This window comes from Drosophila nasuta, chromosome 3, assembly GCF_023558535.2.
Source record: "Drosophila nasuta strain 15112-1781.00 chromosome 3, ASM2355853v1, whole genome shotgun sequence".
NCBI classification, from domain to species: Eukaryota; Metazoa; Arthropoda; class Insecta; order Diptera; family Drosophilidae; genus Drosophila; species Drosophila nasuta.
Genome location: NC_083457.1, coordinates 43,755,449 through 43,776,920, shown reverse-complemented (window position 1 = coordinate 43,776,920; position 21,472 = coordinate 43,755,449). Strand labels below are relative to the sequence as shown.

The 21,472-nt window shown below is 38.4% G+C and overlaps 1 protein-coding gene across 2 annotated transcripts in view; it reads right to left on the bottom strand.

Moving 5' to 3' along the window:
* LOC132790766 (protein vein) overlaps positions 1–20,088 on the bottom strand; it is a 44,058-nt gene extending 23,970 nt beyond the window's left edge. For both annotated transcript variants that reach the window (XM_060799454.1, XM_060799455.1), the window contains exon 1: positions 16,235–20,088. In XM_060799454.1, the coding sequence (XP_060655437.1) occupies positions 16,235–17,642 (1,408 nt within the window). In that variant the 5' untranslated portion in view covers positions 17,643–20,088. The remainder of the gene's footprint in view (positions 1–16,234) is intronic.
* Positions 20,089–21,472: the final 1,384 nt, after the last annotated feature.

Here is a 21,472-nt window from a genome sequence, read left to right as displayed (position 1 = left end):
CGCTCGCTCATCGTCGCGTCGACGGCGTTTTTAAAAATAAATTGCACATAAATTTATGAAACATGAAAGATTTCAAATAAATATTTCGTCATTTTGTCAAAGGGCGAAAGACTCGGAAAGACGCAACACAGAAGATTTTCCATTTTAAATTAATTAGTTTTTGAGTTGAGATCAGAACAATGCATGAAATGTGCCATTACAAGTAGAATACGAAATTCCCCATAAACAAATTGCGTTTTAAAGCTGCCAAAAATGTTGATAGCTAAATATTTAGTTAGTCTCGGCGAACGCAGCAGGAAGCGCCATAAACAAATACAAAAACACACCGAGAGAGCAACAACTACTTGTAGTTATAGCAACAATAACAACAACAACTAATTGCCAATGACATATAAACAATCGCTTGGCAACATTTACAGCAACAAGTTGCTTGCACAGCCGTTTTGGCCAAGTGCAACCAGCAACCAGGCAGCAGGCAGCAGGCAACAAAAGTTGGCTCGATTGTCTGGCCAGACAGTCTAGCTGCTGTTGCTGTTGCTGTTGCTGCTGCTGCTGCTGTGGCAAAGCTGGCAATCATCATCATTAGCCACGGCCATTTTTGGGTAAATAGTGCAACCCTCTTTGCATAATAATGTGGACAAGGTGCGCATTTGGTGAAAAGCGCGCAACATGCAACATTTTTGTGTCTAAATAAAGATGCGATGTCGTCCAACGACAACAACAATCGCAACGACAACAACAACCATAACAATAACAACTTTTGGTAGCAGCAACAGCCTCAGCAGCAAAGTTGCAGCCTGTTTGGCTAGCAAACCCGGTAGTTGTTGCCACTTCACAGTCGATGGCAAGTGTTTTGCTAGCAAATCGATTAGGGAGGCTAGCAAGCAAAATACTCTTAATAATAATAATAAGACAAATTCTTCATTTCCTTAAAACAAAGCTGCTAGTACGTAAAATACATTTAATAATAATAATAATAATACAAGCTTGCGAAGTAAAAATGCTACAAAAAAATAATAAACAAAAAAATCTTCATTCCTTTAGATCAAAACAACATTTGAATTCATTTTAAAAACCCAGAAATTATATCAGCATACTAAGTAAAGTAGTTCAAATAAATCATTTACAACTTTTAGAAATTATATGTAAAAGCTCATGAAATAGACAAAGCAAGAAAAGTTCTTTTACATTACGAATTCTTCATTTCTTTAAATCAATGAAAAAGTAAAATACTTTTAATAATAATGTAATAAGACAAATAAAAAATGCTCTAAAAAATACTAAGAAAAAATTTTAATGTTTTTAAATCATAAAAACATAAGAAGTCATTAAAAAAAAAAAAAACAGAAAATATATCAGCAAAGTAGTAAAGTAGTATTCAATCAAGAAGTTTATTAATAAAAATAATCTTTATGATAATATAACATTTTTAAAATATTTAATCAAAGAAACTAGTTAATATAATAATTTTAATAAGAATACGATGGTAAGTAAAATACTCATATTAACAATAAGACGAATTCTTCATATCTAAAATACAGGTAATAATAATTATAATCAGAACTATTTTTTCCATCAATCTCATAACCTTCAGAAATCATTTCAATAACCCAGGAAATATATCTGCACTTTAAGCATTTATTGCAGTTTAAAGTATACAATCTTTAATCAAGTTGTTGTCTAAATTTTGGTTTGATTTATTATCACAAGTGTAGACTATAATTTGACTTGGCACAAAAGATCATAATATAATGATAATATATCGATCCGCCGAAGAAATAAAACATATACTAGTTGCTAAAAACTATATCTAAATATGATGATCAATTAGGAAAGTATTTCAAAAATTAAAATAAATTGAATTGAATAAAAATATATAATAGCCATTAATTACTAACAAAACCAAGAAGCAAAGAAATAAAATGAATACGAATAGAGCTAAAGTCATATTTATATATTAATATATTATTTATAATATAGCAATAAGTTAAGAAATAAAATCAAAATAAGTAAACGAAGACCTTTAAAAAGAGCTCAATAATTTGCTAGTTGTGACTGTGTCGAATCTAGTTAATCAAATATTATCAATTACAAGAAACTGATAGCGCAATCATTTTATGACCATTATTAGAGTGTTTATATTCTCGGTCATTTATTAAAGTGTTTGTTCTTAAATAAATAATAAATAAATTTAACATGTGAATACCCAACCAATAGATTGGCCATTAAATGATTTGTTAGCGACTAACGCGACTGAGTACATTACGCATACGCACCGTAAACACACATACACTGATAGTAAATACGTCATGGGCGTAAAGTTCGTTACTTGATTTTCTGGGAATAACTAAAGTTATCTAAGTAATACACGCCGATAAGTAATGCCAACACAAAAAGCGTATCACGAGATCATTTCAGCACCCACTTTAAACTCTCTCTCTCGCTCTCTCTCTTTCTCTGCATAGATCTGTCTCTTTCTGCTTTTGGGTCGTTCGCTTGTCACGCTGCCTCATTTGCAGTCACGTCAGAGGCGACAGGCGTCAGACGCCGAGCAATGGCCCCCAGAAAAATCCGAAACGAAACGAAACGAAACGAAAAATCAGAAAGGCAAACGCAAAGGCAAAACGCAAACGCAAACTTTGGCGTCACATTTTGGGCCAGAAACTGTCATAGACTGGCGCAGATTTATAATGGGGCGCCTAACAACCAAAACAGCAGCAGCAATAGCAATAGCAACAACAAGAGTAATACCAACAACAAGAGCAACTACAACGAATAGCAAGAAAATTACTTGGCCGTCGATGCGGCGGCTTCAAAGTTGTTTCATTTTTGGTTTTTCGCCTTTTTTCGGTATTTTATTTTATTTCATTTTATTTCATTTTTGGTCTTCTCTCTTTCTTTTTGGTGGCATCATTAAAATGTACAGAGGAGCTCACAATTTTTGAAATTTATTTCATACGCAGCGTGGGAATTGCCCGTCAATTGTATGAAAGGCGCCAAAAAAGAGTCACACAAAGTATTTTTGTTGTTGTTGCTGCTCTTTTTGCGCATTATAAACGCATTAACTAATGTTGGAATTATAAGACGCCGCGACGCATAAATAAACAATTAAAATTGTTGTTAAGACCACAACACACACACATACACAAATACACTGACAAAATGTCGATAAATGTCGCAAACACAAAGAGAAGCGAGAGAAGCACAAAACATGAGACATAAAACATTGATAAGTGGAACTCATGAGTTTCAATTTGTGGCCAGTTGACAGTTGACAAAATGCCAAGCGAATATATTTTTTTGTTTTTGGCAAACTAAACTAAAAACTAGCAACAAAATGAATATATTCAAAATAATATTTGACAACGAAAAGCGATTCGTTTCCACAGCGTACTCGCAATTTTCTAAGTAGTTAAAATGTTCAAAATAATTATGGATAAATCAGTTGTTGGCTTTCGAATAATCCACAAAAATGTGCCATCAAAATTATTTGTTATATTTTTGATCACATTTTAAGTAAGCGGTCTGCATGGCATTTAAATTATGCGCTAATAAAAACAAATATTAGAAATTTATATGTATTTTGTATTTGAACAACTTTTTCTGCTGACAAATTGTGTGTGCAGATTTTTTCCAAGAAGACTTTTCATTCTTTCTTTTATGACACGTTCCGTTTATTAGAATAATAATAATAATTTCGTTTTTGGGGGGAGGGAGAAAATGCTGATTATTAAAAACTATAAAGCTGACAAATGAAAAATACGTGGTTGTATTTAAAGACATTGCTCATACGCACCGTTTGCTATGACTGTCTCTCGTCTCGTTTTGTGGGCTAGTGAGAGCGTAGCGCTTTATGGTCTATGAAACGATCAAAATTTCTACGCTTTGGGCTTAATTGCAACTGGCAGAAACCGTAAAACAGTTGGCAAAGCGCCGTTAACTCAGTTTTTTTTTGTTCGCTTTTTTTTTGGCTTGTTGTTTCTCTGTCAGTTTGCCAGTAATATTATTTTTTTTTTAGTACATGCTGAGGGCACGTGTAATCGCTGAAGTGCAACCATTTGATTTGGCTGCTCATAAAGATTAAAAGAACTGAGGAGCATTATCAAAAACTTATCAACAAATGCAGTTTTCAAAAGGGGAACTACAAGAAGCTCAAGCTCGAGGCCAAGTAATGCAAATTGAATTGATGTTGCTGACGTTGTTGCCCTTGCTACAGCAACAGCAACAGCGGCAGCCACAGCCAGAGTCAAGTCAGGTTAGCTGCATGCCTGAAATTATAGCATAAATAGCCGAAGACTGAGACTCAAGACTGAGAGAGCAACAGGTGCCCAAGAGTTTGCCGCCAGTTGGCAGTTAAGAGTTGCCAGTCAGAGTTGGCAACACGTGCCCAGGGCGATGCTGCCGTGGCTAAATAATTACGTAATAAGTGGTTGGCAGGCAGTCAGGCAACAGGCAGCAGGCAGCAAAGGAGCTGTGGCAACATCCAGCAGCAGCAGCAAAACAGGCAACAGGCAATGGACAACAGGCAGCTTGGCCTGTCAGACAAACTATGCCAAGAATTTCATATGAAAGCGCGCGCTGAGTGCCGGCCAAAGAAGAAGTGAAAAGTCTGTTAGCCAGACAGACAAGACAGGCACTGAGACCAGCCAGGCTGCTGCTGTTAGCCAGATGGATGACCAAGACGAAAGACAGAAGACTAACGACGGACACACAAAACTTGTTGTCTTCTCAATTTTCCAGTCTGACACGTGTGACTAATGCAGAGTTCCAGTTAGTTAACTAATTCTATACTCGCAGTATTTTCATAAAAAATACATTAAATGTGTATGCAATGTGCATTAATGTTAAAAAGTGCAACTAATATAATGAACTCGTTTATTTACGTTGTTGCAAGGACTTTTTTGCATTAAAGAAACTATAATATTTATTGAAATTTCATTGATAATGACAATTTTCAAATTCAAATAATTAATTTTTTTAATTGTAATGTGATAATGCGAAAAGAAAATACAAAAAATAATTGTCGAACTTTTTAGTAATCAAATTTTTTATTTAATGGGTTTTCAATCAAAAAATTTATAACAAATTGAAGTTACAAATTTGTTTTAATTTTTGTAATTTTCATATGAAATTGCGTTTTTTAACAATAAAAAATAATAAAAAATAATAATTGCTTAAACTTTTAAGTAATAACGATTTTATTTCAATATATTGCCCAATAATATATATTTAAATTTGTAAATGTGAAATTTAAAAGAGATAAACTTTCAACAATATTATTATTTCAAAATATTTTTAAAGTTGAACTCATTAAAAATATTAAATGTTGAACTTATGAGTAATAATTTGTTTACTTTAAATGTTTGCTAATAATAAATACTGAAATTTGTTTTATATATTTTTTTTTAATTTAAATGTGAATTTATCTCTTACAACATTATTAATGGTTTAGTAAAAGTTCAACACATATAAAATAATAATTGTTTACTTTTCAGGTATAACAGATTTTTAAACTTTATTTCCAGTAATAAGTATTGCTAAATTAACTTTATAGATTGGTTTTAATTCATGCAAGTAGAATAATGTTAACATTTTTGTTATTTTTATTAATGTAATTCCCATATTAAACGATCTTTCTCAACCTTTTCCTTTTGTTTTCGTTATGGCAAATAATAAACTGGTTAGGTATTAGGGAAAATTGCATTAAGCGCAGCAACAATGTTGCATCTAATGCACTGGCAACATGTTGCTAGTATCCACTACGTGTTGATGTTGCGGTCTTTGGTTGCGCTGCAGCAACAAACAAAAGCAACCGCAAATAACAATAACAACAACATCGGCAGCAACCACAACAACACAATCAATAATCGCATCGATAAAGATCGTTAAACGAAATGTTTTTATTTTCAAAGCGCTGACGATGACGACAACAGCGACAACAATAACAACAACAACAACGACAATAACAGCAACATCGATGGCAACGACAACTGCGAATGTTTCGCGGCCTCAGTCAACGTCGCAGTCGACGTCGACAGCAGCAGCGACAGCGACAGCGACGAGTTGGACAATTGCAACGGCTGCCACATGAGTTATGACGACGTCCTCGTCCAGCTGCGCGTTCGCACGCCACACATGCGCAATGGCAATGGCTCACCTGCCCCCTCTCTCTCTCTCTCTCTGTTTGTCCCTCCCTCCGTCTGTCTGTCTGTCTGTTCGACTGGTTGCCACCACGTTGCTGTTGCCGCCCCCTTTTTGCAGTGCGTCTGGCGTGCTGTGCGGTAAATTCGCTTTATAAGCTCCCGACAACAACTTCAACTGCGAATGCGACGACTGCGAATGCGACTGCGACTGCGACTGCGACGTCGACTGCAAACTGCTCTTTGCTAATTACGTCATGGGGACGACGCTTCGTACCTAATTTTGCATTGTGGGAACCGAAAACTGGAAATCCAAGACACCCAAGACACATCGCGCAGCGACTTTATTTTTTCTCCTCTCTCTCTCTCTCTTTCTGCTTCGCGTGTGTGTTTTTTCTTCTCTTTTTTTTCTGCAGCCTCCTCCCCTTGTGTCTAGGCATAAACTTGCTTGCATTTTCCAACTGTGGCAATAAAAAAAAATAGTAAAGAAAAAAATTCTTCACTGCGGCGGCGGCAACAGTTGCTGTCGCTGCTGTGGCTGCTGCTGTTGTTATTTAAGCAAATGTGTCGCAGTCAAAGCCAAAGACGCAGTCAACGGCGACGCAGACGTTGCATATAATGACTTTTTCGAGTTGCAAGTTTTAGCTTTTTATGCTTATGCTTTATGCGCTCGCCTTGGTCAAGCGAAGTTGCACGTTGCAAGTTGTCGAGCTGCTGCTGCTGTGTGTGGCATGCCAGCTACCTGGCAACTTGTTGTTATGAGGCTGCCACAAATAATTTGCTGTGTGAAAATAAATATATTTTGCACTGAGCAACATGTTGCTATCGCAAAGTGTTTTGTGGCTGCGTCCTTGACAGCGGCTCAATTATGTCAGGCATTTGTTGTTGCGCATTCGAAAAGCCACCAAAAATTGCATTTAGACACATTTAAATACCATTTAAATAGCTTGTGCTTGCTGCACAAGGTGAAGCAGTTGCCACTGAGTAGCTCAAACAGCAGCAACCAGCAACCAGCAACCAGCAGCCACAGCAGTAAATTTGTTGCTCGCGGCGATGAATAAAATGCTGCACAAAAATGCTGCTAAAAATGCAACTCCAACTTGAAATTGTCAGCTGCATGTGTGTGTGTGTGTGTGTGAGTAAAGCTTGGGAACCAAAAACAAAAAAAAACTAAACAGACAAACACGCGCTCAACTTGCCTCAAAGTGGCAAGTGGCAAAGTGGCCAGTGGCTCGCGCAGCCAGCGGCAATTTTAGCTGATTTTCATTGCTGTCGTTTTTGTTTTTTGCTTTTGTTTTTTGGCTTTTTTTTATAGCACACGGTCAGCTTGCCGGCCGGCAACAAGCAAAGAGCGAGATAGAGAGAAAGAGAGAGAGAACTGCGGATGATTGGCTGCAATTTGCGTGTTTAATAATACACATTTTATATAATTTTCATAAGCGCAAAGTGCAACATATTTGCTGCTGCTGCTGTTGCTGCTGCTGCTGTTCGAGCAGCAGTTGCAATTGTTTTGGAATTTCCGCTCGGTGGCAGTGCCAGTGGCGGAAAATCCCACAGAGAGCAAACGCTCACGCCAAGTGACAAAAATTCATCATAAAACCCAAGGTGAAAGGCGCGCGGGGAATTTCCGGTCTATGAAAGATCTGAGGACATGTGGCATGTGATGTTCTCGATTTACCTGTTGCACGTTGAGATTAGAGTTTCGAGTTCGAAAAATTACTTTTTTCCCACGCAGGTAAGAAGTCGAAATCGTTTGTGTTCTATCAATTGCATTAAGAACGCAATTCAAATGTGGCAAATGCGATTAGCCAAAAGAAACGATGGCTGTCGGCGATGAAGAAGTTGTCAAGAGATGTTGCTGAAAGGCTGCAATAGCAACCACAGCTACTGTATGAATGTTTGCTGTAATTAATGTATGAAAATGTATGTAACAAACAGAAGGAGGCATCTCCCACTCCAAAAGTATAGATATAGAAATGTCCATCTGTCTGTCCGTCTGTCTGTATGAACACCGACATCTCAGAGACTATAAGAGATGGAGATCTAATTCTTTTTTGACAGCATTTGTTATGTTTGCGCGCAGATGAAATTTGTTTCAAATTTTTGTTACGCCCACTTCCGCCCCCACAAATTGACAAAATTCGAATAACAAGCGTCATTTGAAGCTAACGATTACAATTTTGGTACAGACAATAATAACTATAGTATTTATGATTCCTGTAAATTTTGTTGTGATCAGAAAATTTTTAATAAATGCTTTGATATGGGAAAAAACGCTTCCTTAGTTGCCTTGGCTGACATTATAGTATATTTTGCGTTCTATGGTATATTTTCCATGGTACTATATCAATATACCAAAACAAAGATTAAAGATCAAAGATCAAAAGATTAAACATTTAAGTATTTTTGTAGTACATTCATTTTGTATATTTTGTGAATACTTTTTTGTTTTATTCAAAATGGATAGCGGGTATGTCACAATCAGGCACACTTTACTACAGATTTCTTACTTATTAACATGAAAAAAAAGGATAGACTAAGTGGAGAGTTCCATGGAGATGCCAGAGCAGGACAATAGCTGGACAGTAGCTGCTAATATTCGCGCCCAAATATATTGCGTACTTCCTTTTAAAAGCGGCCAAGCCAAGTTCAAAGCGTTTGCGCCGCCAACGCAAATTGCAGAGTTTAAACGGTTAGTTAGTTGAGTTAGTTAGAAACCATTAAGCTTTCCGACTCTAATATCTGTACCATGGGAAACTGAGCAAATGATGCTGCCAAAAACAAAAACATGAAACCGAATCCGAAACGATTTCTCAAAATAACTCTTCAACTCTCTTCGAAAAATATCAATCAATTTCAATAAGCTGCGTTGTCATTAATCTTGGCCGCGTGTGCAACTGTTGAAGCGTTTTTCAGTATTTTCAGCATTTTCAACACAGCCGCAAGAGCATAAGGTGATGGAGGAGGGGGAAAGGAGAGCAGTTGCAAGGCGAGGGGGCGGAGACGCGTTTAGTGGAGCAAAAGGTGGCCGAGGGCAATGCGTTTATGCGGGCAGAAATTAAACAGCAAGCAAGGCAACAAACAATTAGTGAACAACCGACCAACCGACAACCGACAACCGACAACAACAAGATGTATCTGTATCTTATCATTTATCTTAGCTGCTGCGCGGCTATTTATTTGGAATGTGCCGCAAGTGCCGCGAAAATTAACGCAAAATCTTGAGCTGGCTAATTGAGCCTCGGCTCTTTTGGCCAACAACAAAACATGCCAACAAATGCAGAAGAGCATTCGGAATACTTGATGAAGTTTGTAACCACAAATATGGGGAATTAAACGAAATGAAATGAGCGGATATAGTTTAGCAAATGAAAGACATTTTTAGTATAAAATGTAATATTACAAAACTGTAATGTGAATCAAAGTATTTTGAATACTTTATAAAGATTCGAACCACAAAAAATTATTTTTGAAATAAGCAAATTTTGTTGAAATAAATATGATGGTTTATAAAAGAATTTGAAAAATAATATACAATATTTATGAGTCAAAGCATTGTAAACACTTTATGAAGTTTATAAGACTTTTTTAAAATATGGAAATTTAATTGAAATAAATAAGATAGTTTAGAAAACGCTGGAAGTAATACAGATGTAATTATTATAGAATGGAGTGACTATTTTACAAATTGTAGAAAAAAAGAAGAATTGATCTACTATTTCATAAGTTAGACGAAACTAAGAAATGTTCTCAAAAAAATAAATGTATTAAGTCGACCTCTTATAACATTTTCGTCAAAAGATCTTGAGATTTTGTAGATCTCATAATGAGAATATGAGTTTATAATTATGTAGTTCCTTTTTTAAAATAATAAGTACGTGAATATTTAAGTATACAGCAATATAAAAATTTCACATAAATAACAAATATTCAAGAAAAAAGCGAAAATAATTACCTCAAACAAACAGAACTATATAAAAATGTGAAATACAACATTTTTCATCCGAAAAACAATTAATTGAAAATACAATTTGCCACGAGAAATTTGTTAAATGTTCAATTCTATATAGTTTATATAGTGCTGCCACAAATGTAGATCTATTTGTGTGTGTGTAGTGAAGAAATTTTCGTACATTCCAAGAAACGGATGAAAAATGCCCATTCAATGAGTTAAATGCAAAGCATACAGAGTTCGATATTATGCTAAAGAGTGAAAAAAATGTGTTCATTATGCTTTGTGAGGGACGGGAAGCGCCACCTGTGGGGCCTGCCGACACAGATCTGAATCGGAATAGGAATTGGAATATTGAGCAAATGAACTCAGTCAGAAATGAGTGCCATACGTTTTATGCATTTCACAATCGATATTTGTAGTTGGCAAAGAATGAGAATGTGGATGGATATTATGTCACATCCGCTGCTGGAGAGGCAAGGGAGTGGAGAGGGACTGGGACCATTAAGCTCGAGTGGAACAGTGGATTGCCATTGATATCGGTCGATGCGCCATTAGCGCCACTTGCGTTAGGTGCAACGCGCGTTGCTTCAAGATGCCGCATCTCTGATTTCCAAATGCGAATTACAGACATCATTTGTAGCGGAAAAGGGGAGGGAGGTAAGGGGGAAGAGGGGGAGAGGAAAGTGCACTTAGAGGGAGGCTAACAAGCATAATATTTTTGGCAAGGCGGCGCTGACGATGATGATGAAGGCGACGACATCGACAGCGACGAAAGCGACGTCTTCCTATTCTCGAAATGCTTTTCAGCTGCCTGCCGATCTTGTTGTTGTTGTTGTTGTTGGCGCGGCTAGAAATAGCGTAAAACTCATAAACGTCGACTGGCAGCGGAGGGTGGGTTAGGGGCAGACGGGGAGGGGCTGAGCAGGGCAAGTGGCAGCGAGTGGCGAGTCAGTCAACGACGGGCAACGGCAACAGCAACAGCAACATGCGATGCCATTTGAAAATTTCATTTCATTCCATTTCATTTTGTTTCATTTCGTTTCGTTATAATTTTCTATTTCCCGCATGCCAAACGGCCCCTAGGTGATGCTACCAATGGGGTCCCCTCTCCACCCCCCTCTCCTGCACTCCCTCCCCCTTTCCTGACTGTTGACTACGCGTAGTTGTTCATTTGGTTTGCTGCGTCTAGCGCCGGCATTCATACTTAATTACCAAAAAAAAAAAACAAGTAAGAAAGCTGCAGTTGAGTGTGCTCGACTGTGAGATACTCGCTAGCCATTTTCAATGAAAGAAAAACAGTATATCGAAGGCCATAAGAGGTATATGGTATATGTATATAGGAATATGTACATAGTATTTCATTCAGAATGTACCTTAGAGTACAAAATATACTAAATACTCAACCTAAGAAAAACAGTAGGCAGAAGGTTATAATACCAAATAAATATACTATATATTTATAATTTATATAATATTGCATTCAAAATATACTACAGAGTACAAAATATACCAAATGATCAACATAAACAAAAAATGTGTGTAACAATTACGAATAATATACTGCAGACTATAATTAGTATATCGATATACTATTACATTAAAAATATACCATAAAGTACAAAACACACCAAATGGTCAACCAAAGCAAAAACTATAGCAATAAAGTTATAATACGCTTCTACCCTATAAGTGCCGGGTATAAAACAGAAAGAAAACAACGAGAAAAGTCGAAGAATCGTCGCAGTCGCAGTTTGTTGTATCTTCTCTGGCGTGACGCGTACAACAACAACAACAACAACAACAACATTAACAGCAACGTCAAGAAAACAGCGAAAAATCTTCTGACCAGGTAGCCAGAGATGATGAATTGTGGGTGCCGTTGAGTAAGTTTGTCTCTATGCAACGTAGGCGTTGACCTAAATAAATTCTTAGCTGTCTCAGTTGTTGTTGCTGCCATTGTTGTTGTTGCTGTTAAATCGTTTTCCGCTTGTGCAATCGCTTGCTAAACAATTCTAGTGGCGACAAGTGCAACCAGAGTAGAGATACAGAGATACAGAGACACAGAGAGCGAGAGCTTAGCGCGTAACTCACAGTCAAGGTTCAAACAAATGCAATGAAATCTATACTCATAGTTAGATAAAACCACAAATTGATTTTCAATGTTGCAACTTATATGTATGTATGTATGTACAATATAGTATTATATAAAATTGTAAATGGTTAAAAGACAGCGACAGTTGTGCACTGATTGAAGGTGTTGCTGCTGCTGCTGCCAGCAACAACAGTTTATTGCTTGTTGCTGTTGTTGCGATTGCTTCTGGTATACGCTTGGCGGCATTTCGAGCACTGCCAGTTTGTCTCCGCTTTTAACCAAAACAAACAACCAACATCAACATCGATGCTGCTGCTGCTTCAGCTTCTGCTGCTGCTGGTAACGACGAGCACACAAAAGCAAATGATGTTTTATGAGCAGCTAATTTACTTAACACCTCAGCAACAACAGCAACAGCAAGAATAAAGATAAAGCAGACAACAACAACAACAAAATGAAATATCAACTATAATAGCCCGCGCTGAAGAAATAAAACATTTATTTTTTATTTATTTTTCACATGGCCTTTTTTATATTTGGAGTCACATTTTGTTGTTCGTTGGCTTCTTTTTTTTGTTTCATCTTTTCTTGTGTGAGAATTGTGTGAGCTGCGTTGCGTGGGTGCAAATTGGCCAATGGCAATATGAATGTGTGTTTGGACCAGTTAATTCATGAAAATACCGATTCATTCAAGTTCGAAGGCATTTTAATTAGTTTCAAGCAGAGCGTAGAAGCGCTGAAACTCCGTCACCGGTGGCGTATGGTTAATATTCGAACCTGGTACAAAAAAAAAAACTGAAAACCGATTCAGATTGTCGCATCTGTAAAGTGTTGATTGGGTTATTTGTGGTTTCTCATCTAGATTGGCAGATTGCGAGATTGACATTGATTGGCTTGACTTCTCCTCTTTTTTTCGGTTTTGTTTTATGACGATCTTCAGCTCGATCTAGCTGGTGATTGATTTGCTTTATGGCCAACAGCTACCAAAACTATATTGATATGCAAATGCCTTTTTTGCGTATGCTGATGAGTGCGTGGGTGTTTAGCTCTCTCTCTTATATGTATATACAAATGTATATGCTTAATTTGTCTAGTTTAAGTATGCATTTAGTGCATGATTGTTTCATTTTTTGTTTAAGCGAAAGAGATTTACAGTTAACTCGCGGAAGGCAGCTGCGAAAAAAACGAATAATGTTTTGTGCTGCGCTTGCGAACAGCACAAAGCTCAAAGCAAAATAAATCAATCGGAGACGACGAAAAAGTAAATATCCTGTCCCTGCAGTCCCCTCTCGAATCTCTTTCTCTCATGCCATTTAGTTTGCCATTCATTGGCGATTTCATTCATTAAGCTATAGCTGGAAGCTGCAAAGCTGCAAAGGGAAGCGGGGACAATAAGTAAATAAACACAAAATGAGCTGTGGCTGAGGAGGGGAAAGGGGAAGGGAAGAGTTGATGATGAAGAGAGAGATGTAGGGGAAAGTTAAGGGGGAAGATATAGAGTGAAGACCTTAGATATAGGGAAGAAATAGGGAAGAGTTGAATGAAGCTTGGGAGAAGAGTTGAGTAATATGAAGAATAAATTTAAGAGAGAAGCAACAATTGCAAGCAAAAGAGAGAGGAATAGTTGAGGAAAGGAAGAGAAACCTAAGAGTTGAGTGGAGAAATAAAGATATGGAGGCAAGAGATAGAAGAAAGATCTGAGTGGACCTATAAAGAAAGATTGAGAAGATTTGAGTGGGGAAATATAGAGAAGACTTCGAGTAAAATAAGGAATTAATTGAAGAGAGAGAGAGAGAGAGAGACAAATGTTGCAAGCAGATGTGAGAAGGAAGATATGAAGACAGAGAGAGATTGAAGGGAACGGAAAGGTGGAGAAAGAGATGGATGAAACGGAGAGTTGAGTCGAACTATAGAATGAGACTCAGAAGATTTGAGTGGAGAAATATAGATGAGACTTGGGTGAAGTATGATGAAAGCAAAAGAATTAATTGAGAAGTCATGCAAAAATTGCAAGCAGAAGAAAGAGAGAGGAAAGAGTAATAAACAGAAAGAGTGGGAATGAGTTTGGGACCAAAGATTTGAGGACACAGAGAGAGATCCAGAAGAATTGCTGAGTAAAGAGAGCATATCGAGTTGTCGAGAGGGAACAGCTGATTGCAGCTGATTTCTGTCTGCTGTTGCTGCTGCTGCTGCAAAGGGCGACAGTGTCTCCTCCCCTCTCTCTCTCTCTCCGCCTCCCTCCATCTCACTCTCTTGCTGTCTGTGTGTGTGCGCCAGCCATGACGGAAGCCAAAGAAGACGCAGCGGCAGCAGCAGCAAAAAATGAATTAAAAATCTAATTGCGATCGCATTGAAACAAAGCAAAGACGGCAAAAGACAATAAAAATAATAAAGAAGCAAAAAAAAGAGGCAACGAAACGCGGCAACTCAAGGCGGGGGATACAAACACACACACACACATACACACTGAAGTCGGGATCTGTGTGTTGTTGGGCGCATTTAGTCGCGTTACAGACGCAAACGTCATGAACCGCAACGCAACAATAATTACAACAACAGCAGCAGAAACAGCAACAGCAACAACTTAGGGCTGGGTCTGCCAACCGCAAAGGTCGACTGCAGATGCCAACGTTGACGACGACGACGACGACGATGACGACGACGAAGACCAGAAGAAATGAGTTTTCAAAAGTTTTTCCAACTTGGGGAGCAGCACAAAATTAATGCGAATTTAATTAAAATGTGCAACTAGCAACAGAAAACGGCAACAATTCTAGAGCTGAGCTTTTCTTGTTGCTGCCCAGCCACCAAATTGTAGAAGAAGCAGCAGGCAGCAACAGCAACAACATCAACAGCAACGACAGCAACACCAACAACATTCGCCTGGATGCGGACTTGGAACGGAAAATTGCAATCGTCGGCGCATGTGCGACGGCTCCAATGTTGTATGTATGTGTGTGTGAGAGAGTGTTGCTCATGTGTATTGCTCGTGTAAGTTGCTCGTGTGTGTGCTGCATGTGTGTGTGTGTGTTGCATAAAATTATTTCGGTCTGGTGGATATTAGCAGAGCGTGAAGTTGGCAAATAAGAAATTCAGCATAAAAAAAGGTAAATTTTCATTAAACAGAAACAGCAGCAGCAGCAGCAGCAACAACAACAACAACATCAAGAGCAGCAGCAGCAGCGAAGAAAAATTGGCCAAGAGAGGCGGAAGAGCCTCTGAGTGGGCGGAAAAGAGATAGAATGCATCGATAAGATTGCTGCACAACATTCTTTTGCACAATTTCAATAAAAATGCAAACCTCGAAAGGGATTTCTGCTCGGCAGCCTATCTGTATCGCATCTTTAAAGCAACAACTTTCAACTATTCCATAAAAATGAGAACAGATATATGGTATAAGAAGAAAGAATCTTATGTTATCATTAGACAAAGTTGCAGCTCTGAAGATAAAAGTTTTCAAGATCAAAACTTAATATAATAGCTTGAGTTTTAATTAGAAGTCTTAGACAAATGTTGCAAGATAGATTTGTTCGAGAACCTAAAATTTTTTAGCTTTCTATTCAATAAATTTCTTTTTTGAAAGGTCAACATCAGAAATTGTGTTGATATGCTCTTTGGAACAAATGATTCCATTAGAACAAAGGTATTGACTATGCTTTATCATAAGCTAGTTCTTGAAGTCTTCGAAGATAAACTGGCTGTGAAAGAAAGCATTTAATTTAATGATAATAATTATGAATTAGAGAGAACTTTTCTGGTTGATCATTTCGAACTGATTCTGCATTTTGAGTTAAACGATGTCAGTTTAACCATAAAATTAAAGTCTAAAATTATTGTAGAGGTAAAAATTTCAGTTCTAAAATTCATAAAATATAAATATAATATATTTCTTAGTTGTCATAATAATAATTATTCAGCGATGTTTCGTAGCCACCAAAAACTTTGCAATCATTTCAGATTTCTGAATATTTCGACCTAAATCTTTTCCCCCAACAATACTCTATAATTTCCTTAGATATCTTAAATTAAAGTAAAATGCAAACTCACCATAAGTTTCATTCACAGCCATTTTGACTGATTCGAGCACCGAGTGCGTGACACGAATCGGCTGTCCGAGGATGGAGAAGTTGCCGGGATTCGTTTGCTGCACGAACATCATGTAGGTGACGTCCGAGGATTGCTCGAGATCGTTGCCACGGACCAATCCGCGTGGCAGCAATCGCTCCCTGTAGATGTCGCATTCACCGCTGCCGTTGCGCAATGCGAACTGCAATCGGACCAACGGCGGCAGTTGCAGATCGCGCTGTTGCTTGTACACCTGCAACACTTTCATTGTGGCCGAGAAATTGGCGCGACGATCGGCTGTCATCGATGTGAAGACGCCCATGAAAACGGTGGGCGCTACAAACGCCAGCTGGGCGGGATCACGCGCTGAGCAATAGCGTCCAGATCGACAGCGATTTCGATGCTTTCGCGGATGCTTGCGACGCTGTTGTTGCCGCTGTTGCTGTTGCTGTTGCCTTTGCTGTTGATGTTGCTGTTGCTGCTGGTGTTGTTGCTTCTGCTGTCGCTGCTCTTTGCGTTGCTGTTGTCGCTGGCGGCGTTGCTCGCGTTTATCCTGCTGCTGTTGCCTTCGATGGTTGTTGTTAGCACGCTGTTGTCGTTGGCTGCCCACGTTGCTGTTGCTGATGTTGCCAAAATCGCGACGATTGCGCGCCGTTTGATCGTTGACTTGGCTGCTCTCTGGCACTTCGTAGGACGCGATGAAATGGCGTGTGATTGCTGCTCTGACTTTGCTGTTATAGTTAAAGGCAACATCATCTTGTGGTTGCTGCCGCGCAGCATTAGTGCTACTGCTGCTGCTGAGTTGTTGTTGTTGTAGTTGTGGCAACGCATGTCGCCGCGCTTTACTGCTCAACGCAAAGCTCGGATTGCCGTTGTTGTATAATAATTTATTTATTTGACTATTGATTAGCGTATTTGGAACTTGTTGCTGCTGTTGCTGCTGCTGCTGCTGCTGTGCGTCGAATACTGTTGCTGGCCTTAACTTAATGTTGCTAGTGCTAGTGCTACTAAGACTATTGCTTGGCCGGCTAAGCAGCCTACTTAATATATTGTTGTTGTTGTTGTTACTGTTACTGTTGCTGTTGTTGTCGCTTTCACTGCTCCCACTGCTGCCATTGTCCGCCGCCAGCTGTTGTTGTTGCTGATACTGCTGTTGCTGTTGGGGCAATGCAATGTAATAGCTGCTTTCTTCAGCTTCCCATAATGTGTGATGTTGTGTGTTTGTTGCTGTTGCAGCTGCAGCTGTTGCTGTGGCTGTTGCTGTGGCTGTTATCGTCGGCGCACATGTGATCAATAGCAACATGTTGCTGACGTAGATTGCTAGCGATATCAATGGCATTTGTTGCAGTTGCGTTTTTAGACTCCATTTGCGCACATGTTGCGCATACATGGCGTCCTCCAAAGTTGTTGTTGCTGTTGCCCTAGCTTTATTTACAATCCCAAAACTCAACAAATCGAATTGCTGTCGATGTTGCTGCTCTTCTTATTGTGTTTGCTCGAGCTCTCACTTCGTCTTCGTCTTTGTATTCAAGTTGCTCCAAATAGAAGTGACCGATTGTTGCTACTGTTGTTGTTGTGGCTGCTGTTGTCTAATCCTGACAATTGCTGTCGCTGTCGATGCTGCGTCGTCGCTGTGCCTTGTCGTATTTTCGTTTATCCTGCAAATACTTTCGATAGTTTCGTAGCATTTTGAGAGACAGCAGCGAGAGAGAGAGGCGCGAGCGAGCGAGATAGAGAGCGAGCTTGTATGAGTGGGTGTGTGAGTGACAGAGACACAGACTGTGAGAGAGGGTGTGTGATTGTGTGTATAGTGTATGTGTGTGTGTCAATGTTTGACAATCGCTAGCATAATATTTATAAGCACTTTGAGAACTTTGCTGTCAGCTCTTGTTCTTGTTGTTGTTGTTGTTGCTGTTGCTCTTGTAGTTGCTGCTGTTGTTGCTGCTGGTGACTCATTTTGGCCCGATCGTCTGCTTTGGCAATGCAAAAATGTATACGTATATCTTTAAATAAATAAATTGCTGCTTGTATTCTTTTTGTTGTTATTATTGTTGTTGTTCGTTCGTTGATTCGTTCGCTTTTGCTGTTGTTGCTGCACTTATTTATGTTGCTGTTAGAATTATTTTGTTCGCTGCGTTTCACTTGAGCGCCTTGGAGTCGACGCACTGGCCACGCCCCCCAACTCAAAAACCTCTGCGTTAGGCGTAGACTTAAGGTCGTCGCGTGGCGTTTGATTTGAAGTTTTGTTGTTGTTGTTGTTTTGTTTTGTGAATTTTGTCGTTGTTGCTGTTTACGCGTTTTTCACGACGTTTTTCACGCGCGCGCGTTTCGTGCGCGTTTCGTTTGGCACGTTCGGCTGCCGTCGGCAATTGCCGATTGGCTGCTTCGTCTCGCGTTCGTGTGATGCGGTGCGACGCTTCGTTCGTGTCGCTGTCGCCGTCACAGTGTTGTTGTTGTTGTTGTTGCTGCGCTGTTGCTGCTGCTGTTGTAATTGTAATCCTCGCTGCGCGCGTATCTCACACAACAATTCGATATGTGTCTGTGTGTGTGCTTCTTTTCGTAGGCTGGCCAGCCCCCCGATAATGCCTCTAGTGCTTGTCTCGCCGTATACGCGATCTGTCTATATAGACATAGTCGTAGTCGTAGTCGTAGTCGTAGTCGTTGCCTGATTCACTGTCGAGTGTTTTCTGGCACACACATACAAGCGAACACTGTCTCGGTTGTCGCTGATGACGATGGCGATGATGATGATGTTGCTGTTGCTGTTGCTCGTGTTGTTGTTGCTGTTGTTGTTGTTGATATACCAGACACAGACTAACACACTAACACTAATACAAAGACGCGTACGCAACACACAAACACACCCGACGAACACAACACACACGTTTTCTAATTTTAGACAAAAGTAATTATAAAAGAAAAAAGCAGAGCAGAGTGCGCCGCGTTCAGCTCATACGCATATATCTTCTACTCTGCCTAGATATATCTACAAATATATATATGTATATATATATCTATATACACGCACACACGCGAATTATAACTGTATCGGTGTGTATGTGTGGATTATATAGAGGATCGTCACAGCAAGTACATATGTTTGTATGTTGGAATATTGCACACGCACACACTAAATCGATCCCGATCGTTTTTTATAAAGCAATATATATATATATATATATATATATATAGTATATATGTGCTTGTGCAGACAGACGATGTCAGTTGTTTGCTGGACGGAGGCAGAGACGAAGTTCCCTTTGCGGATTTTCCGTTGCAGTTGCAATTTCTTGTTATTGTTGTGCAAAGTTTTGTTTTCGTCTTCGGACTTTTTTTTTTCTTTTATTCACTTCACTGAACGCCTGACTGGGCTTATCAATGCAATCATCAATTCAATATCAATACGAAATCGAAAGTCCTTTCATGATCTGACGAAATTCACGCGACTTTTTTCCCACTCGCACTTTGCAATCGAAGTCGAATCGACAATCATCAAATTAGTTAGATCTCGTATCGCGTACCGTAATCTTTATCATATATCTTTTTTTAATTCTTTATTTTTTTATCTTTGCACCGATTTCATTCGAAAGCAATTCAAATTCAATTCGAAATCCACAAACACAGGCAGCCTCAGTGTCTCGGTCTGCAGTTTGATTTGACTCAATCTAAATTTTTCTTTCTTTTTTTTTTATCAATGCTCCTCAGTTTCGGTTTCGATTTTGGTCTCTGAAATGTTTTTGTATCTTTCGCCGTTTTTGCCTTTTATTTTTGCGGTTGCCGACACGCGCGTTTCTGACCCGTTGCCGTTGAGTGTTTGCCGCGGACTAACGCCAACACGTAATTCGGCACGTAAACGCTTACGTTGCGTTGCATGTCGAACCGCCAACGCATCGTAATCAGACAGCCAACCGACTGTTGAAGATTCTGGTTAACAGCTCATTACTGTAACTATATTTGCGGTGACTGTGTTCAACTGATAATTTTTATACTATTTTTACAATTTTGATTAATCAATTTTTAGTTCATTTCAATTTTTCATTTTTATATTAAGTCAGTCTTTAATTAATAATATTTATTGCAATTAAAGCATATTTAACACAAACTGTTCACATTTCATGTTAAACTCAAAATGGTCATGTTAAACTCACAATGGCACTGCTAGCATCTGCTTAGGACAAAATGTAAGCGGTTCGAGTTCGATGTCTCGGTTCGATGTTGCACGCTGCCCGCCTTATACGTATAAGATCAGATGGCTGCTGCCAAAAATTCAAATGCATTATACAATTTAAATAGAAAGTGCGCGAAATTTAGCGCAAAACAATTTTAATTTATGTTTTTTCCAAACTGTTATTGGCAAACATAACTATGTGACTGATTTAGGGTATTTATTTTTATATTAAATCTTTTGGAAAACACTTTAAGTAATGTGAGCACCAATTGGAATACTACCAATAAAGTATTCGGTCTAGTAATGTTCTATAATGCATTATCACTTAGGGGAACTACCAAGCACATCGACTTGCGATCAAACTTAAACTGTTAGGGGTCAAGTCAAGGGGACTCTTAATAGTTTTGGTAACTTTTTTTTTAATTAAACAATTTCCATATTAAAATAATATTATTATTTGTGTATTAGATATTATTTGTAATGTCAATTACTTAACCAGTAATTGTACTATTAGTATTATTCTGTAATGCTAAGAAATTTAATTTTCAACCGACTCCTTTCAGGACTTTTCTATTTTTCCTAAGTAAAAAAGGTTCAACAATGATGGTATGCAAATTAAATGACAGACAACAAATGGTATAGAACAAATTATATTTCAAATGAATTATTATTGACAAATATAATTTTATCACCAAAGAACTTACGTCGTCCGATTGCAATAAAAGAAAGTCTGGATTACCACATTGATTAGAAAAGTACGGCAAACTTCCTGACGTAATAAGGCCAAACGATAATTGTGTTATCTTGAAGGTGTTGAACCATTCACTCTGCAATTGCAATTAAATAATTTAGCAAGTGCTACGAGCTATTTATGCGATTTCCCCACAAGCGTTGTCAGCAGAGATAAGAAAACTGCAAAAGAGTAGTAATAAACGGAATTAACTTAAATAGATTAGAATTTATAGAAGCTGCAAATTATTGATCAAATACGAAAATTATTAGAATCCCTTTGAGTCAGACAGATGACGCATTAATATCTCTATATGTATGTA